Here is a 26,417-nt window from a genome sequence, read left to right as displayed (position 1 = left end):
AAAACCACGACCTAGCCAACTTTTATGACAGTAGAATAACGTGACTGGCAAAATCTGTAGCTGTGACAAACACACAGAGACATGGTTACCCCCTCAATTCTCCTTAAAATATACTCCTTACAGGATGCAATTCATTAGTTTAATAAAAGCCATGTGTTCTATATGAGTCATCAACATTTAATACAAATAAAGCTTGAATTCCTAACTTCTGTAAAGTTTGTGCCCCAAAAGTCAGTGCATGGGAAAATGGGTATTAACTTATTTTTTGGGGACTGGGTTTGTATGTGTTGCAAAATGCTGCATCACTTGTGAAACTATTAATACAGCCTGTCAGTTTCGTACATAGAACATGTGTTTTCAGAAACTAAAGCAGAAATGTGAGACAGGATCAGGAAGTGAATAAAGAGTCATTTTCACTACATCAAACAATCTCATCTCATTAAAAAGCACTTGCTCTTCTCATAATTCATCACACAGAATGCTAAAGTAAACATGATTTTTCCTTAGTGGAGAGTATTTTAGGCTCTTTTTAAAACATGATGTAATCCAGCTTTATAATTTATAGTTTTAATATTCACAGAAAGTTTTATATTCCACACGTTGCCATGTCTTTTCAAAGACAGTGTATTTAGTAAATAAGTAGAAAGGTACATACCCATATGGGTACATATGTGTAAGGTCTTATTTTTATTTCTCCAGAGAAAAGGAGCTGCAATGTGTTGGGGCTGGGAGATCTCTGCTGTGCTGCACTGTCAGACTAGGTGGGCAGTTCTTAAGTGTTTGCCTCTATCCTCCTGGGCAAAGTATAAGCAAACGTGAGCATGGTCTCCCTATAGCAAGTGTCAGATCAATTTAATTTCTGTTACTACAACTTGGTGTGATCATTATGATTTGCAAAACTATGCCTGAATTTGGCACAGCCAAAATGCACTTCACTTTGGCTGGCATTTCCTACACGCTGCTGTTCCTGGGACCATGGGGGTGAAAACGTACAAACTAGTGATGTCAATCTACTTTAGGCTGAGTTTAATTCATCCCAAGAAACTCTCTGCAAATTTCTATGGCTTATTCTTCCTGTCTGTAAAGGACACCAGGCAGGGGAAGAGAAGGCAGCATTCCCTACCTGTATGCTGAATCCAGATAAGTACAGTTAAAGGCCAGGCTGGAAAGCAAGAACTGACCAGAAAGCTAGAGGCAGGAATTAATGTTACACTCATGATGGGAACATTGCAAATAAATACAGAAAAGATGCTGTAAATTTTTTCAGTTCTTCAACATTCTCTGTTTATGTTATCGCACTGACAATTAACAGGCAGGGTAATCTGAAGCCTAAAGAAAGGCTATGTGTTTTGTTCAAAATGATTCACTATTAGGTAGCTTATCTGACTACTGTTTCACAAGAAGCCTGAGGAACTTCTCACAGAGCTGCAGTTTAAATTTCTACACAGCAAAGAAAAAACCTCCCAGTTTTCCTGTGACAGCTGCAAGAACCCAGCTCAGATAGATAAATGTGTGTGAGGGGAGGGAGAGGGGTGTGGGGAGGTGAAATGTGCGCTAGGAGACAGCACAGCTTTGCACACAAACATCTAGAGTGTGTAAATTTGAAACTGTACATAGGAAAATTTAATCCACTTACGTGTGTACAACTTACGTGTACAGTTCTGGCAAACATAGTTAGGTTTATTTAGCTACGTACCTGCAATTATTAACTGACGTGATTCTCGTGGACCAATGTAAGTGAACAAAACAGCTCGGCTGACTGATGAAGAAAATGTTATCATCATGTAACATGATCAGGCAATTCAAGATTCTCAAGTACAGCCCAGCTGCCAAATATCTTACCCAGAATGGGTGTTTATAAACAGAAGTTAACAATGGTATATTTAGATTGTCACTTAAAGCGGTCGTTTTATATCTGTCCCTTGCTACTGCAGCTGACTGGTTACATAGGTTGAGCAAACACACCACTACAATAATTACAGTTTTCTTTTAAAAAATATTTCTTTGCTACTCCAAAAACAAGCTCCTTTATCCTATGAGCTTTCAAGCTCCTTGACATGTGGGTAGCACTACAATTCATCTTTCCTTCTTCCCATTTGCTTTAGAAGACACTTTGTGACAGAATTTCTCTCACTAACAAATAAGCCTGTGTAGACAAGGAAAATCTGTACTTTTTCAAAAGTAAAAAATGACCTCTAAGGTATTTAAAGGATTCTGTTAAAAAAAGACTTTGCTATTAAAATAGAATCTCATGTGTAGAGCGTCCTAGATAAATGTCTAAGATGCTATTGAGCATTTCAGAGTGTCCTCATTCAGCCAAACTTGTGACACTGCACGAAGAGTAAATTGTTGGCCACTGAATTGTAATGACTTTCACTCATCTGGTCTGCTTTGGGAATGTATTCTTGGTTACAAAATCTAGTTCAATGAGGCTCTGCACATCTGAGAATTGAAGACAGACACCAGAGCTGAGTGCAGTTTAGGATTATAAACCATTTCTTTATCTTCACTAGAGAACTGTACAGAGTGCGTTTTGATTCACATGATGCGCCCAACATCTGACAGAAGCAATCTTTAAAATACAGGGTTGATCTTTTCAAACACTGCTAGAAGACATCCCAACGACAACGTCGGGAACAGAGAGACTGATCATTTGAATGTGCATAGAGTTTATTAGAAACAAAAGCTGAACTGTCAGTACTCTCCATTATACTCATAACATAATGCATTTTTACACACAACACCTCTTTTTCTGCTAAGGTAGAACAGGTCTTAACCTTTATTTACCCTATGGTCTTCTCCCTCTTCATCTCTCTTTCTAATACATATGAAGGGCTGGATCACTGACCTCCAGAGGCCACTTCCCATCTAAATTATTGTATGATTATACCAGGTCTCTTTGGGGCACGTTTGCTCATGGAGAATGTATAAGAGACACCATAATCTGGACAACCTCTCCAGAAACACAGACAGAAATTCTGGAAATTTGTAATATTTTCAGGAAAAGGTATTGATGCAGAGATGTCTTTTTTGTAAGGGGAACTTCAGGATCACACTGGAAAACAACAGGCAATGACTTATGAAGATTTAATTTACTATGCAGCAAAGCTGCAAATCAGCATACACATAACATGGTTTTTCATCCCGTTTTTGGTGTCTCTTTACCACTGAACAGTAACTTGCTCTATGCACAACATGCTGCCTTCAGTGAAACGCTTCTCGGCTGTAATGTATCCTTGTCTCATTCTAGGTGAGATGTTTATGGGTGTTCAGGTAATCACAGAATGGTTTGGGTTGGAAGGGATCTTAAATATAATTTAGTTCCATTCTTCCTGCCATGGGCAGGGACACCTTCCACTAGACCAGGTTGCTCAAAGCTCTGTCCAACCTGCTCTTGAACATTCACAGGGATGGGGCATGCACAGCTGCTCTGGGCAGCCTGTTCAGTGCCTCAGCACCCTTGTGGGGAGGAGTTAACACACACAATTTCCAGGGACTTTCAATAATTCTCCTTCTAAACAAAGGAGGTGCTTTTAAATTCTGTAGCATAATTTGCAGAGACTCTGAAATGTTCCTTACCTCTTTCTTTACCTCTTCTTCATCTTCCAGAGTCAGTGCAGCCAGCTGCTTAGCTCTTTGCTCCATCAAGTTTACGTATCTGATTGGATTGGATAAGGCCTCAATCACATCTAGAAATAATGGAAATACTTCAGTTTCAAACCCCTTATGCTATGGTCCCAGTACTCCTTGGGTCTTAAGAAAGAGACACTATTTTTTCATACAGATCTGCTACTGATAGGTATCACCTAGGTCCTAGAAACAACAGTGAGGTGGAGTAAACCACCGTGCACAAATACTCAAACATGAACCCTCTCTTGGACCTTGCGACTGAGTCACGTGGATATGCATTTTCTGCACAGTGTTTTATCAGGATTTTCAAAGCTTACAGTACCAGCCAACTAGGATCCTGCTTCACATAAGGCATAGAGGAACGCTAGTGAAAATACTGTATTTAAAAAAAAAAATCAGAATAGCTCTACAGAATACTGTTTTTCATTGAAGATGCCCAGTGCGGTCTTTAAACCCAACCTTGCTTAGAGCCAATTCCAAAATACAATGCTCTACATTAAGCACAGCACTTCGCTTAGGAAACAGTTACTTATTACCGTGCCATGTAAGCAAAGCTTCATTTGTGTTTCAATGGCAAATGCCTGGGGTATTTCCCCTTTAGATTCATACGATGTCTGTTGAAAATAAAAGAGCTGGCCCAAATCTTAAACCTTAGGCAGGCTGCCATAAATCAGGCCATCTTATATGAGAGATGAGACAATGATCCATCAAATGCGAAGGACTCTTATCCCAATATGGGATAAGTCATCTACACCACATTCACTTTGTGTTTCAATTAACTTCCATATTTCCCAGCAGGCAAATGTCACAGACTTACCTGCGTAAGTATCAGGTACATAGTCTTTGACCTCTATGTACACAAAGAGAGCTGGCAGTGTCAAAGGCTGGTTCCTCTCATTCCTCAAACAAATGTAGTGATAGCCTGTAAAATAAGAAACAACCAGTTCAGGGCATAAACTCTTCCACAGGCATTTCCAATGTATTTGTGTTATCATTTGTTAGTTATAGTGTGGCTCCAACTGAGCAAGCAACCGTAGGGATTTCTGGTAGGGAAAGATTTACCTGAAGGGTTTCAGAGATAAGTATACAGACCAGAGACTGTTAGAAAGGCACATGACACTGCAGTATTTTCTCTTTATTTTTACACTCCATCCACAATATAGTATCTAATTTAAAAAAAGACAATATGGCACTATATATACAAAGTGTGTGTGTATGAATCCTATCATGTGACCAATCTTAGAAATATATCTGTAAAGGGAGTTATTTTCAGACTATTTAGAAAGCTGGCTGTCTTCTGGGAGCGAGGGCAAACACTACAGCGCAGCTTAGCCAAGTTAATGGCAAGGCACCACAGATGGGGCAGCCCCAAACCCCTTCCCCCAGCCACCTACCATCATCTCCTGCTCTTTCTCTTGCTCACTGACATTTTTCTGACTTTGTAGATAGGCAGCTCAGTGAACTAGACTCCCAAAAAAGCAGCCTTCAGAAGCTATGAAGGGTCTTCCACCAATTTATCTCCCCACAATGCCTCACCATAAGGTCAGATGTATTAATGCCAGTTTAAAGACAGTGATGGAAGTGCACAGGTAGGAGTGGGAGAAAAGGAACTCCAGATGCAGCAACAAACTGTTACAGCATTGAAGTGCAGTGCTGCAAAGCTGCATCCTCTGCCTCACAAGCTGGTGCCTCTTTGCACCATGGCTGAAGTTGTTCTGAGGCACAACTACGGAGCAGCACATAGGAGTAGTGTCAAGATACAAGTCACAAGCAGGATGCAATGACCTGGGGACATCCCCATTTGGGTGATGTGAGCAACTCCCCCTCAAAGTAATGGTTAAATCCTTGCTTTGTGAATAATGCTAATTCTGTGGATTTGTGTGACAGTATGATAAAGTTTTCAATAATGTCTCATAAAAGACAGAAATTACAAAGGTTTCTCAGTTCTCTCAAGCTCCTCCAGCAAATTTTCAGCATGTACGCAAACTAAAATCAACACGCTGTTCTACATCACATGCTATAAACTAATAACTACTGGAGTCAAAAGGACAGAAGATAGGCCTGCGGGTAAAAAGCTCTCAAAAGTCCTTGTATGCTTTAACACAGTGGCCTTTGTTCTAAAAAGCATGAGCTTAAAAGTAGTACATGATTCAGTGCTCTGCTGAATGGATCCTGCTGCTTGAAGGGTCAGTGCCATGAAAGAGGATCAGCTGTGGTAACAGTTCCATCGGAAGAGGGAAATCCTTCCCATGCCAATCACCTATTTTCCTCTGGAGCTTGACAGATCCTCCATGAGGCAATTATATCCATAAAGCCAGGAGAACAAAGTGGAGAGTTTTCTGCTGGATTGACAAGCTGAGTTGGCTCACAAAAAAAAGGTGTGGAGATTGGCAGAGGTGGCACAATAGAATGGCCAGGGTTGCACGGCCAAGAGCAGGGTAGGAGAAAGAGAGAAGAAGAGGGAGAGGGAGAGAAGAAGGATCTGATCTATACATTACCTGATATCAGGTCTCCAGGAATAACATGGACAACAACTGGGACATGTAAGCTTTGTGCTATTGCTGGGACTGCCTAGATAAGGTACAGAGTAGACATAGATGTTCTTTCTTTTCCACCGTGAGTGAAGCTGGGAGCATGTTTATGGCCCATACGCTTGGCCTAATGTAGTTTCCTCCCCTCCCCTCACTGGAAAAGCTGGAGCTGAAGTCAAACGCTTCTCTTGCTCAAAATGCCAATGTCACTGCTCTGAAACATCATCTCTAACAAGTCTCTGGCCTGGAAAATAAGGGCTGAGTTGTTGCACAAGACAATTTGCAGTTAAGTGGCCACTAATTATAACAGAAATAATTATATGGTTTGGAAGAGGCCAGTAATGATTTTTCTCTTTTTAAATTTTCAGCAATAAAGATGAAAGCAATTTTGGGTTGATTTAAAGGTTTTGCAGAGATACAACAGCTTGCATAGAGGTCAGTCCTTGCATGCACGTAAAAATGACATTAAAGGAGTACGTTTTGCTTTAATTCCCAGCAATCTCCCATTCTCACAAAGATGACATCAAAATTGGCTGTTGCTGCCCTCTTTCCTCTTAGAAGTATACAATTGCACTTTTTAGCATAAAATTGTGACCATGCAATTGATCTACTGGAGACCAGTAAGTGCCAACCATGCCTCTGATGCTTAATTCTATTGGTTTTCCTGGCTCATTACAAGTTTACATTTCTGGGGAAATATGGTATTTTCCTTGTCAAAGTTGAGAGAGATTATTCAAATCCCCAGTTGCTATAAATCTGAAGAGTTCTTGCTGATTTACAGCACTGGGATTCTGGCTTGCTGCTTCTTTTCGCTACAAAACATCCGTCTCAATGGAGAAAAAAGTTTACCTGGTCGAATTGCTGAGACTGGTAATATCCGGTGACCAATAAATTTCCCTCCTTCTTCATACACTGCTAGCCTCAGACATGCCAGGGAAGGCAAAACAACCTAGAAGGCAATAGTGCTGCATTACTAACTTTCTGCAGTGAATGAAACAGCTCCTTTCAGACACAGGCTGTATAACAGATAGAAAAAGAAAGTTCAGTCTAGCAGACAGTAACAGCTACACATCCATAGGAAGGTCTTGCCATGTAAGAGGTCAGGGTGTATACACCCATGTGTGCCAAAATAACTCTCACAGAAACATTTTTCAATCAAGAAACTTGACATGGAACGTGTGCATAGTATGTTGAACCCAGTAATTTGACGGTACATTTTCACTATGAGACTTTGCCAGCTCAACTCCTATCACACTTGAATGCCACTTTGTTCTCTGTTTATTACTCACAGCCCTAACATGTTTGGTTGGGTTTTTTTCCTTTGTGTTTATGCCAGTGGGATTACTTACTTCTGAGAAAAGTCACTGATTGGCATATTAGTGTTGAAAACTCAACAAGCAACTCAACCTGTTTTGCAGAGTTTGAATGTGTGAATTACATGAACCAGGTCAACCCCAGTAGGATTTTTCAGTGCACACTCACTGGCTGGGCTAAAGACATTTAATCAGGCAGGATGTTTACTAGCAGCGGATGCTTTCTTGGCACTACATAAGAAAGAAGGCCAAACAGTGAAAAAACGAAAACAAGAAATCAAAAAATGGTTACTTAAACTACCCTACTAAGTTAGGAATCTTTAATATTACTTTAAAAAAATGTACAGCATAATTAATCTCATTTTCTTACTTGATGCAAATATACATACAAATACACATATTTTTAACCTGGGCATATATTTGCATTTCTTCAGAACATATGCTAAAATTTATCTAGACAATGAAAGAAAGAAAGAAACAAACAAAAAAGCAACGATCCAAAACAAAGAGTTTCTCTGATTTATTTTCAAGATTACTAAAAATAGGAATCTATGTTTCTCTGAGCATAGAGACAGTCAGGCATGATCGTTAACTAAATAGAGAAATGAAGTACACTAATTAGAAGTTCATTACAGAAGGAAAATGCTAGCGATGTTTCCAAACTTAAGCACTGGCAGGCCGCCAAAGGAAAGTCATTCAGAAGGCCAAATATTCAGGGAAAAGGGCTGTACTCCCTAGAAAGCAGGGCTGCAAGCACCAGTTGTATAAACATCTCTGTGAACTACATTTGCCTAGAGAAATAGGAAAGAAATTGTTTTACAAACACCTGGACTCAGGATCCATTTAACCACAGGTGCCAATAAGCAAAACCCAGAAATCCTGCTAGAAAACTGGCTGCCAAGTATATCGTGAAGCACAATAAAACATCCACATTGCACAATCCCAAAACACGCTCAGTATTTTCTGCTCCTCAGAGGCTAGAGAATTGAGTCTGAGTAATATTGTTCAAATTGCACGAGTAACTCAGGAGCCTCCGTCTCATTTCAAGCAGATGGGATTTATGTGGTTTCATGACCTAGGCTGTATTTATACGGCACAATAACAGATTGCTTTGGACGTGTTAGCTGGGACAGCCAGATTGTTATAGCTGTATTCACATCATCTTGCTCACAGGTTAACAGGATCTGCTTTGCAGTAGGGCCCTTCAGCCAAGGCAAAACAGTAACTCAGCTCAACTGCTCTGGGATCTGTGCTTGCTCATCCATAGCACAGCACTGCACCGTGCCATGCAGTCTGCCAACAGGTCTGCTCTTTCTGGCTGTGGCAGTGAAAGAATCAAGGCGACTTTAAAATCCTTTATTTTAGTAGGAGATGGCACGACTAGAGTAGCAAAATTACACCAAAGGCGGTTAACAATAAACAGTTCAAGAACGAACGATTTGGAATCTCTTTATCTTCTTTCTAACAAATGCAAAGTTTTACTAGTCCACAGAATTGCTCTCCTGGTCAGTGATAAAACAAGCACAATGAATGTTTGGGAAGCAAGTGTTACACCAACCTTCTTAAACACTATGGTTTCCTCTTCCCAGATGGGATTAACTGCATTGCCTTGAGAGGTCTTGGTCTTCAAAGCTTTTCTTCTTGTATCCACAGGCAGGCCAAACATGTCCACTTCTACATAGGTACCGACTTTTTTATCAGAAAGAAACTGACCTGAAATTATCTAAAACCAAAATAAAGGAAGATCACTAGAGACCACTTCGGTGGATTAGGAAATGACCGGCTGAAATGCAGATGATTAATTCTCATTAACGACCAGAGAGTATGCATTTAAAATAAAACCAAAACAAATGCAAATCCACAATAAACTAAAAAACACTGTTTAACATTGCAGACACAGAAAATAAGCAACTTATGAGGCCCAATTTCCTGTGACCCTGTGGTCCTGAATTCCCCTATGAGCAATAATGTGGTTGAGATCATGCTGCTGCCCTTCCCTCAGCAGGAACAGTTGTTTGGATCTCGTTCCTCAAGCTAGCTGCTTATTTCCACAACATAGCATCTTTGAGAACTCTCAACACTCTATTCAGTTGCAACAACAGGTTCAAAAAATGCTGGAAGAAAAGAGGTTTAAGTAGCATAGAAACTACATTTGCTTTTAGCTGCAAGGGAGAAAACAAGGTAAAAATTTGGTATCTTAATAAAGGCTCCTCACAGAGGGTGAGTTTCACTATGAAAACAAAACCAGGATAAAATAGCTGGTCTTTCCTAGTCCTGTATTTACTAGGAAACACAACTTTCAGCTTTAAAAAGTTAAAGCCTGCAATTACTGCAGAAAATAAATTGGTACAGGAATATGTAGCAGTGTCACTGTACCTTAACAAATTCAGGCTTGCCTAAAACAAATCCGAATCCATTCTCAACTGCATCTTGTATAGGAAATGACAGTATAACCAGGGGAGTCTTCACCAAGCAGGCAGAAGCAGCTGACTTGTGACATTCCTGTTAAAAATGCTGTGCATCTCCTAAGAGCTATTGAATGATTTCCACCTCCATTTACTTAAATCACAGAAGGAAGTGCCTCCAAACCCACAGTGGGACCTGAAAACTTCCATGATTGCAGGTCACCACAAAAGGTCATTGCCACACAGTCAATTTTGGTTTATACCATGCATGTCATCAGGTTCTTCCTTTATTCATATTCCTCCCAGCACTGCTCTGCTACACTTGTGTCTGCAGCCTGAGAGGAAATACTTGCTTTCTCTAAAAGAAAACAAGAGGATATTTTGCAGGTGGATTCTATAATATGGACACTGTTCTAATGGACAAGCCCATTAAAGGAATAACAGAATTTTAGAAAGTTTATGTTTTTATAACTAGAGATATACCCAATATATAAATTCATCATCCTGTCATAGCCAATGCAATCTATCCCTCTAGTCTTCAATTTGCAGATTCCTAGTGGTCCTTCAACGTCATTAGAGGCCCTTAAAAGGAATGAAGAAAAGCGAGCTGGCAATGAACTGCAGCTGACATTTATGGTTCCACAGTTCTGCTGGAGAACTTACAGGGAACCAGAAAATTTATTTATATTACACAGTGTACTGCTCTAGCCATTCCAGTGCAAGCTACCGCTTTATAACAGCGTGCTTTAAATTCAGCTCTTCATTACTAAAAACACAGCCAAACTACTCTTGAATTCACTTCCCAACTACTTCTATGGAAAAGAATACATACGCATAAAAATACATTTATTTATTCTACAATATGAAATGTGAGGCAGAAGATACCCTGCAATTTAAAAATGAAATATCACTCCATAAAATGAAATGCATTTTATTCTTTTGACTTAGTATGGTCATTCGCTAGGCCACTGCATAACAAAAATATATCTAAGCTCTAACATTGTCATGAGCGTAGTTTTACCGGTGGCACACATACCTTGACAGACAAGGTGTTAGCTACTATTCCATCCACTATGCTTTCAGTAAATGGATCAAAGTGTTTGTCTGGTCTTCTCATGAATTCTGGCTTTAACCTGTATCCGCTTTTGCCATTGTACTCGTACATTCCCATGTTTATTTGCATAGACAAATCTAGGTGTTAAAAATATTGATAAGAATAACATCCTGGTTAGATAACAGCGTAAAAAAGCAGTAACGTTATTTATTGTAATTTCAAAGTGACTGTGGTGTAAACAGCTATTTATGGCACACTGTTGCTTGTTAAAAGAGGTTTCAGATGTGATTACATCCACTCTCTTGGATTCTTTGGACAAGAAAAAGACATCCGGAAGACATCTTTGAGAGATTACTCAATAGATAACATTTTCAAATTTTAAAAGAGGCCTTGATGCTTAGGTTTTGAGTCCCTTGGTGTTTCACTGTGGTACTCGACCCAGCAGAGTACTTAAGTTTCATAAGATGCTGGGTATGTGATACTTGGTTGATACTGGCCCAAAGAGTTTTTTACTACTCTGCAGACTCCCAGCCTGCATAGGCATTTGCTTTCCATGGAAAGGTGGTTTATACATGGGCACAACTGGAAAGGAAAAAGGGCATGATACCATAGTACCACATGCCCAGAGGCAGATCATGGCTGGGATACATCCTGGGATGCAATAGATATTTGTATGTCTCAGAACAGACATAGCTTTGGAAGACAACACATTGCATTTCAAAAGTGACTTGTACATCTAAGAGCCCAGATGTCTTTGTTTCTTAAACACTCATTTTTGAAGTGGAATTTGCTAAGTACCTTATGCCTTGATATACCGAGATTTTGTAAGACACAGGAAAAACCCCTGCCAGGTCTGAAATGCTGCACAATGGTAACCACTTACAAATGATGACAATATAGAGGGCATTTTGTATGTGTATTACACTAGCTGCAGCATGGTAATTATGAATATTCCTAGATAAAAAACAAAATGGTGTTAAAAAATGTTAATTAACAGCTCTGTAGTAACATTCTATCACTAGACATCTTTTGATGCATAAAGCCTTTCCTACCTATGAATCGGAAAGTGTAGGAGGGAAGTGGTAAGGTACAAATTACAAAATCTAGAGACCAGCATAACTTACCTACAGTTTGGAAGTTAAGAGCAACCATTTGGCAGCCGGCATTCCAAAAGACTTGTGGCATGTAGTTTGAAGAATCTACACGTGTTCCCTTTGGGTAAATTCGGCTTAGCTGCATTTTGTTATATCTAAACGGTGAGCAGTTAAGATACAGTACATGTGACAAAAATCACTTTGCAGGGAAGTGCGACTGCAATATTTGAATGCAGGTGCTGTTTACAGAATGACAGTGGGTTCCTTATTGAATTTCTGCAACCATAACACTTCCAGAGGTGCACAGTTTTGTAGGAGACATGATAAATACGGGGTAACTAAAGGTGCTGTTTGCTTCTGTACAGACTACTCAGAAAAAACAGGGAAATAGCACAGGCATAGGCATTAAAAAGAACTCATAACATTCCATTTGTCATTACAGTTACTAATTTTGGAGTTTCCTAAGATTGCATTTATAGAGGCCAAATAGCTGTAAGCAACAGATCTTACTCTGGTGGGGGAGAGATGCTCAGTTAAAAAGTGCTTTTCTGGAATAAGCATTGGACAGAAATGATGAGTGTGCACTTCTTATAGCTGAGTCTACAAATCTCGGAGATGAGAACATGCTGCAGGTTATCTGTGGAAATAGCGTTCCATTAATCTTCTTTAAGGCACTTTTTTATCTTGACCATTCATTCTTAACTGCAGCCATGATGAGATACATCGAGAAACATCAAAAGGTCTAAACAGAATGCTCCTTAGTTTTTCTTTTAAAGTTATTAAAAAAAAAATAAAGAAAAAAAAATGTGTGGCAATAAAACAGCTCAGTGCTCTTAGAACTAGAGGTATGATGGGAAAGCAAGGTTGTTCTTGGGACTTTGCAAAAAACCATCAGTCACATTTTGACAATTTGCTCACCATAACTCATACCACCTCATATAGGATGATAAATGTAACAATGAGAATATGAAGTATGAGGTGTTCAATATGTAGTTTATACGTATTACCTCTGGTCCTAGCCCACAGCACAAGGACTCATGTCAGCTTTTAAATTAGCTCATCAGAACTCAGGCCAATTAATTTATCTAGGAAGACAGTCAAATCTACAAATTTCATTGGGGTTCCCTATTTCCGTAGCTCCTGTCTCCAAATGTCAATAAAGCCCTGTAACAGATCTCAGATATAGAAAGGCTAAGAAAGCAGCTTTCTGAAAGTCAAGGATACTCCACAAATTCCACAGGAGACTTCGTAAGTTGCTCAAGCCCTTTGGTTTCCACAAAGGAAGACATTTCAAAACTTTTGTTGCGTTCTGGAAGTTTAAAGGGGAAATAAAAACAGCGACACATTAGAGCATGAAATCATATGTGACACATGAGCTGAAAACTACTGGTTTAGTCCCAGCCCCCTAACCCCACCTGTTGTTCACCAGCTCATTTCACCTTGATCTCAAAGAATTTACGTACACAATCGTTTGCTGACAGCAGCGAGCGAGCTCTGAACATACTCAAGGGCTCGGTCTGAACTTGCAGGAGCGCTGCCCAAATTAAGGGCATTGGTACTGCCTGGGATTGCTGCCGTTCCAGCTGCCGGCAACAGAAATTCAGTGCACACGCAGCAATCCCTCATATTTGCTTGCAAAATACCTTGTTGATATAGTGGAGAGGTAGAGCTCAAAGCTCACAGGTGAGCCGCGGAGGCAATACAGTAGCTTTTGTGGGGAACGCAGAAGGCGCTGCTGGATCTCCAGATTGTCTTTGCAGGCAGATGCAAGGGCTCTTAGCCAAGTTGAAGCTATAATAACTAATGCCCGTATCAGATTAAACTAAGCAGTGCGCTAGCTGCGCCTACAGCACTTCTCGTTATCTTCAGTATGTCAGAGTAAGGTCACATCTGTCTCAAACAGCCATGGAAACATCGCTATCCAATTGAGCCTGAAGATACCCTCCTGTGTCCCAGCAGGTCTTCAGACCTAACCCTGGACTGATGTGCAGCTTCTATGACCTCTTTAATTTGGTCAAACTTTCTGACCTGGCAGTGATGAAAAGCTCATTCTAAGCTTGTAACTCAGTGGGACTGAATATTAATTTATCATTTGTTACTCACCTTTGCCTGATGTGTGCACAGCTCTTCAATGTACCCATGCGACATGCTGTAGCAGAGAGCCTAAGGCAAGACCCTTCTAGCATCAGTATATTTTCCTTTACACTTTTGCACAAAAGATATCTGTAAAATGACAGCTTGCCAATTTATCACAATCAGCTGGGTAGATTGCCTGGCGCTGGGAGGTAATATCCATCAGATATCTCAGCACCGCTCTCTTTAAAAATGAGAGAAACAGCGCCTGTGCTATAACATGAACTCTCCAGCCTCATCACTTTATTGAAAACAAAGAGTAAAGCAGAGAAAAGGCTTGCCCTCATCCCATTTTTGAAGCAAATGTGCTGCAGTAATTGAGGGATGGCCAGGAGGCCAGCCTGGCTGGCTCTTTGAAGTCAAACTGCGAAGCTGCAGGAGAGGGATAAAACTGAAGAAAAGCACTTGTCTTGCAGAGAGAAGCAGGACAGAAACAGGTGGGCGCTTCCCTTACGGGAAGCCAAAAAGGAAGCAGTGGATCCAAAGAAGTGAGGAACTAGATTGGGCCAATATGAGAGGAAAATGTGCTGCCAGTTTGTGAACTACAAACTGTTCCCAGTGTATGCTGAAGAGTCAGAGGATGACGGTGGAGTTCCAAAAGTGATTCTTCCCCCCTAGGAGAGTTGAGACTCAGACTTTATTGTGTTGCCTAATTCTAATTAGCAACGATCATTCAACTGCCATTATTCATAGTTGTTATCTTCTAATGGCAAAAGATTCCCTAGAGGCTGCTCTCCTCCCACTCCCTTCCCAACAAGCAATCTCCTCGCTTTCTCCAGACTCTACTCCAGCCAGCTCACCTCCACATTAAGGCACTGAGATTATTCTTACTTCATCCTTCCTCCTTACTAATGGGAAAGCACTACCAACACATATAGAGCTGTTTTATTCTATTTAGAATATAGGTGCTGGAATCTGTTGTAGCAATATACTGTATCTCTCAGCCTTAGCTTGAAGCAAAGCATCTGTAGGAAAACAGAACTGGCAGCTGTTAAATGTCTTGGTTACTAAATGTCCAGGGCTTAATCAAACTCCTAATTAAAATAAGAACAATTATTTCCTTGTAGTATTTGGAGAGGATTAAGAAAACTGCTCTTTGAAGAGAACACCGTGCAGGAGACACATTTCTCTCTTGTGATACATTACACTGTGCTATCTTATCAGAAGGAAGTCACCATGGAGTGAACAAAAACTCATTGAGAAACTGCCTGAAAAACTTGAAAAATTACAGTTATAGCTACTTGCTGTCAGAGAAAGGGAACATATCTAGTCAGAGCAATCAGGGGACAGTTACGGATCCAGTGCTACTCAACATTTCTGTTAACAAGTTGGATTCAAGACCAGAAAATGCATTTCTGTAACATGTAAATGACAGAAACAGTGAGGTGCTTTTATCACTATGGAAGCCAGGATCACAAATAAAAACAAATTCTGAATTAGAAAATTTTAAATTAGAAAACTGCGGTAACACTGAAAAGATGAAACTGTATAAAAACCATTTTGGAACTCTACACTTAGGGAAACGAAGTCAGGCAAACGAAAATAAAATTTGGGCAACAACTCGATAGGCAGCAAATGGAAAAACAATCCTCATTTAATTCCTTCTTCATTCAACTCACCTCTACTGAATTTATTGAAGGTCCAGCAGTGAGTCCAGGCCAGGACTAAGCCCAGAAGCCACAAGTCATGCGATAGGGCCCACTGCTTTAACCAGCCACCAACATTTACCACATAAGGCCACTGCTTTAACATTTACCACATGATGGAGGTTTTTTTGACACAAAGACCAGACGTACTAATCCCTTAACTTTATGAGTTCACGGAAACAGTATGACTGATCAAAGGTCACATCAAGATTTAGGATAAAAAATCTGGCCGTCTCCAGTTCTTTACAAAAGATGGAACTCGGAAAAGCATGTGAACAGAATAAATCTACACAAGACAATTTTATATGAGCTGTATCAGCTTGCCCTGCTAGGATTCACAGGGCTCCCTTTCCAGAAGGAATATATCCTTCCCACTGTGTTCTTGTAATTCCCATTAGAGCTAGAGGAGATTACAAACATCCAAAGGGACACTACTATATGGAACAAGCATACCTCTCTGCATGATTTTGGAAATGCTCGTGTGTGCATCTGTATAAATACCCGCATACAAATGAACAGGTAGATAACTTCTTATATGTTTATTATTCACAATGAGTCAATGCAAAATCTTGTATGTGGAAATGGACTCAGGCACCAATTACCTGTCCTCTGGTAAGGCCTCCACAAACCCATAAAAAATTAAAATGCTACACACTTCTTTAACTAAAAAGCTCCAAGAGCACATTGCAACTTGTCAAAACAAAGTGAAAAAGGGCAGGCAAACAGTAGGGGGTTCTGCACCAAGAAAGGAAAAGATGCTGCAGTGTTTATTGAGGATGCCACTGAGTGCATTCCTAGCAAGGCATCTTCTGTAAAAGCCAGCAGGGGATGAAATTATGGCCTTTTCTATACAACACACAGAGGCAGGAACGAGTGAATCTGCATACGGGAAAGGGTGGACTCTGCTTACACTGAATCCTCTATAAAAGTAGCAGAGATAAACTATAAAGCACTTGCTCAACCTGAAGGAATATTTACGACCACCTTTCTCAAACTGCTTAAGTTACTCTTCAGTCATGGACAACAAAGACGATGTAAGTACATTTTCAAAAATGCTTTTGAAATGGCACCATGTTTACTGTTGATAAAGTTTGATATTTAGTCTAATGCAGGTTTCAAAGTAAATATGGATTTATTTGGCTGGATACCAAGCGAACATTTTCTGTCGGCGTGCCTGTATCTAACTGAGAGGAAGCCAAGTAGCATTTCTCCAGAACTTCCTTCCAAACACTTGCGAGGTAATTTCCAGTATAAGATGTTGCTCATGCTTAGCTTACTTACTTTTTGACACTTCAAATGACTCAAACTTCACAGGCTGAATGTAGTTCACCAGGTTAGACATCTCTTCTGTGGCCATAGCCTCACTTCCAGCAGTACCCTAGGACAGAGAAGGGAAGACGCTGCAGTTTTGATCTGTTGACGGTGGCCATCGGAGGCCATCAATAACCAAAGCCCAGTTTTCTATCAACTGTGATATCTTGCATTGATCCCAGTTTAGTGAAGTCAATGCTTCACACAGGGAAATTCACAAAGTAAAGAAGAAAATTTATTATGAAATGTCAATGTTTAATTAAACTTCTGCTGTATTCATGCTTTTTATGTGACTCCTAGGGATCGGACCCATGCATAGTGCTGAGTACATTTATCAGTACTGTCTGATAAATAATCAGTTTTTGATGTCAAGTTTTTCTACCAACAATGCTAAATACACCACAAGCAGTTGTCTAAAACAGATTAGCTGTGGTGCTATTAATTCTCATTCTTCAGTAAATGAAAATATAAATAAACAAAGCAAAGATGTGCTTCCAAACCAATTAACAACCAACTTCAAGAAGTTGGTGTTGTGTTTCCCAGTGCTTTGCCGTCCTTTCTCCACTAGATGGTAGTCCCGGTCCTCGTAACACAAGCCAACCCACAACTGCTGGAACCGACCCATCACCGCAAAACATATCTACACCCTTACTTCATCCATCGACGACTTTTTACAGTCATCATCATAGTCATCATCATCATCGCTCTCAATCTCTGCTTCTCCTGAAAAGTTTTAAGCAGAAGATAATTACTGGCTGAAGCAATAGTTACAAACACCAGCGGTAAATTCGATAAAGATGTGCAAGTAGCACTGCTTAAAGAAGACTACATTATATATGTGCTTTTTGTCACTGCACAAATCAAATACACTGTCTCGAGAGATTAATCCATCCTCAGCACCGATAACTTCTTGCTGCCCAAACAAACAAAAGCTCTTCCTTTGCAGCTGCTGGATGCTCAGTGTTTAGAAATCATGGGCACTGAGGAAAGAATGCTGTGGTGCGCACAGTGTGCACAGCGTGCAGGAACAGTATCACAAACGACTCTGAAGAGATGTTCTCATGCTTGTGGCACAGCCCTGGGGTTTGAGATGTGAGTTCATACTCCCTCTCTGTTGCAGGATCCCTGCATAACCTTCAGTGAAGAAACTGTGCATGAAAATGGATGAGATTCAGCATCAGCTGGACTTCAATCCCAGTGAGGTGAGCCTTGCTGCCGGCACAGCTCGCACACACCGGCTGAGGGCAGTGCAAACCAAACAATGCAAAGATTATGCAGGAGGCTCATCCTTTCCCTCAAAATGTACTGATGGAGTAAATGGGACCAAATAAAACACATTTTATGCCTTGTTGCCAATTGAGGTGTACTCATCAAATTCCTATAGGCAAGACACATTCTTTATTGTTAATTACGGAATGCCTCCCCTCGCCTCCAAAATATTTTGATTTGGTTGCACCAGAAATTAAACCATTAAAGACTATCAATCTTATCTTTCTCTTTTGTAACTTCTCCTGTGGATTTGGCTGTCATAAACTATACACTGTGCAACTTAAGATGACTCTGGAAAAGAAGGTTTAACTTCCACTGCAGTCACCTATCCACACCTGTAAGACCGACAATGCTCCCTGAAGATTTTACTCCACAAACCTTTCAGCTTGCTTTCAGCAGTGGCAATTTTATTTTGGCAGCACAAAAATCTAACCACTGTGCAGCATTCCCATACTCTCCAGAGAATGGTAATTCAGTCTTGGTTCCTCCTGTCAATTTAGGATCTAATCCAAAGCCCACTGAGTCAATAAAGAAACTCCTCTTTGTTCCAGCAGGATTGAATCATGCCCAGTGGGTCCCTTGTGAACATGGAAAGCACATATGATTTAAATAATGAGTGTGCCTTTCACAACCAAATGATGACTACCCAGGCTGCGCCTCCTTCCAGATGCAGATGTTGAAATGTCAGGCTTTTATTCACGAACATTTCATTGAAGAAAATAACATGATTGCTCAACAGGCTCAAGGGATGGCTCAGGAAACCTCAACACATTGTGAAGAGATGGCCAAGCTCTCCCAGGATTTGCAGTGACAGTCTTTGGATGGGAAGCTCTCAACTGATTTAACCAGACTGACAAAATAACACTTTGCATAGTCCACAAAAAGGGGGACATGGTCAGACGCAGCCAGTTTGCACTGCTGAGATACCAGGTAGATGATGGCTTGTTCTTGCTAGAAGTGTCCAGGGAGGAAAGTACGCAACACATTATTCATTTATTTTAAAATATTTAACAAGAAAACTCCCAAGGAGATTAGATCTCATTTTCAAGTTCTGCATCAGACAGCAAAACCAGGACAAATAATACACAGGATTGCAAACACAGAATTAAAATTAGTATTTTAGAAAGTATGACTACATCTGCACTGCCTTTCACCCAGCAGCACGGTCCTGTGCTCAAACCCAACCTTCTTTTCCTGTTACACTGCTGGGACACAAAGTCAGAGCAAACCTTGGCCAGATTGAGGAGATGTCTGTGCTGTGGACACCTTCACGCTCACCCTCCCGCAGCGGCGGTGAGATCAGCCCTGTGCCATCACTCTTACCCCTTCCCAGGATGGCACAGACACCATGAATGATAAACGCACGTGGGCTGGGATATGTAGCTGTGCCGCAGGTCAAGTCTAGTACGTATGTGTGAACTTGTCTAAAGAATAACTACCTGTAATGGCATAATTATTATTCACATTTAGATGGGACTACAAACCCAGGTCAGGACAGGACCACTCCATGCTGTGTGGCATACAAGTACAGTGAAAATGGAGAACCCTGCTCCAAGGGCTTGCCCTCCATGTATGAGAACAGCTTGCCCATGGACAGAGGAACATCAAGAAATGAAAATATTTCGCTCCCTGCCACAACAGGTAACTTAGAATGCAGGTACTGTCAACTGCTTATAGGCAGAAGAGCACAGGAAACTTCTTGGTGGAGTAATGGGGCAGTTTCAAGGATGTTTTCAAGGAGCTGCCCCTGGTGAGAGGGGCAGCGTGAGGAAGGAATAAAAATGCTCATGGGGCAACATGAGAAGTAGACAAAGGAGGCTGAATCCCAACGGATGGGGTGAGGGGTTCAGCACAGTAACACTGAATGGAAGATGATGAGGAGAGGAGAGCTGGCAATGACAAGCCAAATCCCTGTTACCACGGGTTGAGGAAACAGAGAGCTAAATATTATCCATTCTCACCATGCCTCAGCAGCGTGACAGATATTGAGAGCCTAATGAAACTAAAGGTTATACATTGCTTGAAATTCAGAAGAATCTGGTAATCTGCTTTCGCAGACTCCTTTAAAATAACAGCCCGAATAGATTATAAATGTGGTACTTGCTGGCGCAGCTTGTTAGCTCTGTAACATTTAGGCAGCCATCAGCATCCTGGGGAGGGAAATCACATTTTGCTTTTTCCACAGGCTGTACCATCAGCACTTGCTGATTTTTAACAAGGAAAAAATGAACTTTATTCAGTTTGCTAAAACAGTGTCCTTCGTAACAGTGGGCCATGGTCTCAGCTGGCATGCAGCACCAACGTACTGATGCATCTGCACACACCAAGCCTACGACTCGTTATCCAGTTTTCTATTTAGTGACCATGAAATCATGGAGGCAATTCCACTCTCTCTTTCTTCCTGCAACTCTTCCCTTGCAGCACCCACTACTCTGACAAAAATGTCATCCTATTAGTGAGGAAATAACAATCTACTTGAAAATTTAAATACTGTTCAATTGGCAAGTTTGGGCTGTTTCTGGTATAGGCCCAGTGTTGGTACATACCTGCTGAACTGCCACTGTTCTGTTTGCAGTGTAATCTAACTTCTTTGACAATCTTGCTTGTGTCTGTTCATTGTGCTAAAACAACCAGGTCCCAGATGCCTGTTCACCAAAATGACAATCTACCTCACAAATGTTATCTCAAATTCTTCTGCTTTGCCAGCTTTGCTGTACCTTTAGAAAAGCTTTTGCCACTGACAGATATTATACCCTACTGAAGCTACTTTTTACATCACTTGCATGAATACCTTGCAAGCCAATCTGTTTTTTTTTTAATTATCACTACTATATCACCACCACCTAGCTTTCACATGGCATGCTTTATAAACACATCAAAAGAGTGGTTTATTTGGGTTTAAATCTGACCTCATGCAGTGTGAGACACAGTGACGCTGTCAACTCAAGTACAAATCTCCATGTTTTTTGCACCGCTGTGAAAAAGCTAATTTAAAATCGCAAGAAGGCTAAATCAGCATAACTTTCTCCTGGAGATCAGCAATAATTCTTACAGGAGCTATACAACAGGGTTATTTGAATAATACGCCCAACTTGCCAAATGTAAAGATTACATTAAGGTTGGAACATTGAAACAATGTTAAGAAATGTTAAGAATGAGGCTCCCTTTAGTGAGTCTTTAATTGCATTACTCTTCTCATGCTCCAGAAAGTAATTAGTACTGGGTATCGAGGAGCATAATGCTTGCAGTGCTCCAGCAATACACGTTGCTGATACAAGATGCACATAAGGAACGAGGCGGTTAAAAGAAGGGTGTCATGGGGACTGTTGATCACCGCCCTACGGAACCACGCTCTTCACAAGGTCTTGCCACAGCGGCCTTATGAAATGGTTAATATTTTTATTTTAGCATTCACAAAGAGAAATCTGGCATCTGATTTCCAGAAATGCTGTGCGCTCATAGCTGTAGCTGAAACCTCTGGAGCTGCGCTCTGAATACTTAGAAATTCAAAGTCTTCTTAAAAAGATCAGATCCTGGATGTTCCTTGTCAATTACTCCTAAACTGCTCTTAAGCCCTCTCAGACTCGGCTGTCCTTAGATAAAATTGGCTTAATATTATTTCACGTCCCACAGGTATTGTTCAGATAAATACACTGCCGTTTGTCAAGTGCTCATATGGAGCCTGGATACCCCCACAGTAACGCACTGCAAGATGAAGATGCCAGATCTGGGATCAAGTATTGAATGACAGAGAGAGAAAAAATATCGACTAACTGCATTTTCCAAAAGAGGCATGTGTCCTCAAGGAGAAACAATGGCTGACAGAAGGATTATAAGTAATGTATTTTGGCAGTCACAGATGAACTAAGAGACCACATCAATTTTGCCATCTCAGTTCTAGCTCTAATTTGTAAGTGTTCACCTTTGCAATCTCCAGTTAACAGAGGTCGTTATATAGGGAATATAGACATAATACTCACAGTTAATTTGTAAAATCATACACCCTATTATTGGACTGACCCCCTGCCTTGCATCAACATCTACATTCACAGCCCAGGTCTTTTCCTATAAAAGCTCATAGAGAGGGTCCTGAAATACAAACCTGTTACCCTCTATGCAGATCAGGCACTCCAAAGAAATCATAAAGCAAAAGACATATCCTTTGCCACCAAGGTCCCACTATGTGCTGGTAACAAAAATGTAGAGTTAGGAAACCAGGGTTGATTTCAAGTGTTGGAAAGGAGTCAGCTGGCATACACACACTTATCTTTCTGTTGCTTGGGATTTGTCTACAGCACATCAAGAAAACAGTATTAAATCATTCCTGACACCAGGATGAATCTTCCTTTGAAATCCAAGCATGGCCTTTTGGAAGGTTCTTAACACAATGGTTGAAAACTCCTCTGTTGCTTCTTATAGGATAAACAATGTTATCCACAAATACAGCAGGGTTTATTTTATTTTTTAATTCAGCTTGAGGCAAATTGCCAGCATGAAAATTTTCAGCTCAGTTAATCAGAGTTTATAAAAAATTACAAACAATGGAAAATGGTTTTTTAATGGCAAATAGTAATGAACTTATATACCAGTAGAACTTTCAATTTGCTCTATAAGGTTTCTACTACTGGGGCATAAATGTCAACGCCCTTAGCAATGCAAAATTTCAGTCTTAATAGGAAGAAGAAATTCTAGTGTAAGGAACAGACACTGGGCTGGGAATTGGGATATGTAGATTTTGTTGTTTGTCCTGCTGCAAATCTGCTCCTGTGGTTCAGAGCAAATCCTTCACCTTTTCCCTGTGCTTCTCTTTATCTTTTCTAGTCAGGTTTTAAGCTCTTCAGGACAAAGACCATCTCTTACTAACTTCTGCATACCAACACTCACAATGGTCCCTTGCAGATCCCACAGGCATTAGCAGAATATACGCACTAAATTATAGTAACTTTTCTATTTCATTTCTAATTTTAAAAATGCTGCTAATAATGAACAAGCCAAATGTAATACACTGTTTTTCATTGGCTATATTCCCTACAATTTCTGATGGCAACAAGTACTTGTTCACAGTATTATTTTTGCCTGTTTCTGTCTCTAGAACAGAAGAACGTCTTTATAGCACTTTGCGTAGAGGTCTGTGATGTGTTCCCAACTAATGCAAGACAACAGTAGGTTGAGGAACAGAAACCTCATCCAGTTACCCGAAAACTTCAGCCACTGCGGAACCACTGCAGTTCTCCTGTGCAATGGGTTAAGTCCGAAAGGGCACCAAATGGTAGAAACATCTCGGAGACAACATGAAAAACATTTACATTTGGAATTGAGCTTGGACACACAGAAAAGGCACCCAAGGGCGGAGGAGCTGGCAGCTCGCTCTGCTTTCAAAGCAGCGCAGATAAATGTTAGTACGCATCACTGAGCTTCAGGTCACTCCGTCAGTGATCCTCAGCCACCGGCCTTCTCAGACTCCCGAATCAACAACACTTAGCGTTGTTTTCTCCTACGACCCACGCTGGTGCACCTTTAACTTACTAGAGCAATGTGAAAGGATTGGATTATAGCTGTAATTAAGCACTTGTGTTTTAGGAAGAAATAGATTTGTTGATTCAATTCATACCTGCTCCAGGGGAGGAAGGTTCAAACATACTAGAAGTATCGCTGCATGTGTTGGAAGCTTGTTCTGAGAGCTTCTTTTTTGCACTTCCATCTGCAGACTTATGTGACTTCTTTTTATTCTTCACCAGAATTTTGTACATTAAATCCATGGGGCTTGGAAGAGGAACACCAGGTTCAAGCTGGAGGAAAAAGGAAGAGAAATTTGTTACCACAACAAAAGAAATGAGCTTATGGCAATTTCTTAGGGCCCACATGGTGCAAGATAATTTTGTAACCTCCATACGCCATGTTAAAATGAAACGTATTTTGCACTAGAGGTAATCTCAACATTAAATGAAACAGGGCTACTGAGGGCACTTAAGAAGAAAAGAATAAACGCCTCATGAAATGTCTACAGTAATAATCGAAATAAGTATTAGTTCAAATATGAAAGACCACATTATAAAATGGCAGCTATGAGAATCAATTGCATTTAGCAGATTACAATTCACTGTATCGGAACAATCTCTGCATCAGAAATGATATGCTTAGGTCACCAACAGCTCACGTTGTTTAACCGCCTCCTTTAGACTCTGTTTTGAAAGGCTGTATATGAAGAATGACACAGGACTGAAACACTCAAATAAAAATTCACACAGGTATTTGTGATCTGATAAATACCAAACCATATTACCGGGTATTTTTCCAATGGATCCATAAGCAGTGCATCTCCAAAGATTAATCTGCAGTACTCTGCCATTTTTGCCTGTTGTTTAGGACTAAAGGAGAGAAAAGAAAGAAATAAATGATTCCTGTTAATGTTACAGAGTGAAAGCAGCAGTAATGGAATATCTAATATCCCTGAACTAGATATAATTTTCTGATACAATTGCTGTGAATTTTTCAGAGAGACCTAGATATATCATGCAATTATTCTGATTCCTCTGATAGAGCTTATCAAAAGGATCATACATGAAAGAAAAGGCATTAATCAATTGAATTATAGTGAAACTGAAATTTTAACATTGAGGTATATTTTTCCATGCACTTAGTAGAAAACTAAGTTTTCAGTTTTGGAAAATAACTATTACATGAACTCACCTCTTTCAAGCAACTGTTTCATTCAAAGTTTAAGTATTTTCCTCCTTATGTTATTTTATACACACGCCCAGCATCCCTCTCACCCCCACGACCCCACCTGGATTTCTTTCTCTTTTTGTCATACCTAAGCAAAGGCATAAATCCCAACCCAGTAACACAGAGACCCATCTCCTGTGCCGGTGTCTCTGTTAACACCACTCCATGTGTCTATAGGGCACAAGCACACAGAAGAAGGAGCAGGTGACATTAGCTGGGGCTCAAAACCAGCAAAGCTGCATCAGATTCCTTTTTTAAAACCAAATTCTAAATTTTAGTTAAAATTATACAGTAAATTACTTCAGCGGTTTTCATGACATCCTCTAGAAGTAAATTGAACCTCGGTAAACTCTACTTATAATAAATTTTCCCAAAGCATAACCAGAGAATTAAATAATTCCTGCACATCAGTGATGGGAGCTTTAGGACTGAAGACAGGTTATACTGCTCAGAGATATTACTCAAATAACCTTAAATGCAGCTCAGTGCTACCGTCACTCTCTAATTTTAGACTACTGTATTTTTGTTATATGTGCCTATTTAAAACCTGTAACATCTGAGCTTGGGTATCTTTGAAAGCTTCCTTTTTTGATAGAAGTCTCAATCAAAGGACAGGTTTATATTGCTTAATATAACTTCCTCAACTACTGTTAATTATGATCTGCATATCGCAGAAAATGCATGAACAGTGTAAGGGGTTATGTTACCATGGAGCTATTTTTCATGGCAAGATAAAGCTGGGTATATAGGAAAAAATAAAAGGAGGGCTTATTTTTCTCTTGCAAACTAAGAGTACAACCACCGCTGTGTCTACTTTGTCATCAGCGACCAACTGAGCTCCTGGCACCGGAGCTGTTCTGGGGTCAGCAAGGCCAAAGCGGAGCTGAGATAAACGCTGGGTGGCACTGGAATCAGGAAATGTAATTTCCCCGAGCTCAGCATTCTGGATGTCCCTTGAAGCAGATACAGGGTGAACTAGTCATTAGCTAAGGCGTTGACAAAACATATTGCAAGGAGAATTTAAATCATTCCACAAAGCTACACAAGTGCTGCACGCGGTTCAAACCAGCACGGCGTTCCATCAATGCTTTGTTTTGCGTGTGGCCAATTCTGCAAAAAAAGCTAAGAGCTACTTTTAGCTGAGGATGGAAAATGAAGATGAAGACAAGCAAGGCAGTGGAACTAAGAAGACACAAGGGAGAAGGTGATGGGAAGAACGGTTCAGGTTATGACAGCGCCTTAGCTATTTCTAATCACCAGCTACCAGGGAAAATAAAGACATTTCACTCTAGCAAGCAAACAGAC

General features: G+C 40.4%; 1 protein-coding gene across 2 annotated transcripts in view; it reads right to left on the bottom strand.

Annotated features, from left to right (window-relative positions):
* The window catches only part of PLCB1 (phospholipase C beta 1), a 361,445-nt gene that overhangs the window by 71,532 nt on the left and 263,496 nt on the right, over nt 1-26,417 (bottom strand). For both annotated transcript variants that reach the window (XM_082050060.1, XM_082050061.1), the window contains exons 13-23: nt 24,670-24,754; nt 23,998-24,175; nt 17,770-17,840; nt 17,088-17,184; nt 13,252-13,336; nt 12,058-12,182; nt 10,916-11,070; nt 9,033-9,197; nt 7,011-7,110; nt 4,448-4,552; nt 3,580-3,689 (exon numbers count right to left, since the gene is read on the bottom strand). In XM_082050060.1, coding sequence (XP_081906186.1) covers nt 3,580-3,689; nt 4,448-4,552; nt 7,011-7,110; nt 9,033-9,197; nt 10,916-11,070; nt 12,058-12,182; nt 13,252-13,336; nt 17,088-17,184; nt 17,770-17,840; nt 23,998-24,175; nt 24,670-24,754 — 1,276 coding nt within the window. The remainder of the gene's footprint in view (nt 1-3,579; nt 3,690-4,447; nt 4,553-7,010; nt 7,111-9,032; nt 9,198-10,915; nt 11,071-12,057; nt 12,183-13,251; nt 13,337-17,087; nt 17,185-17,769; nt 17,841-23,997; nt 24,176-24,669; nt 24,755-26,417) is intronic.

Source organism: Streptopelia decaocto (assembly GCF_964273445.1).
Source record: "Streptopelia decaocto genome assembly, chromosome: 3".
NCBI classification, from domain to species: Eukaryota; Metazoa; Chordata; class Aves; order Columbiformes; family Columbidae; genus Streptopelia; species Streptopelia decaocto.
Note: the sequence above shows the minus strand (reverse complement) of the source record. Positions and strands in the feature narration are given on the sequence as shown.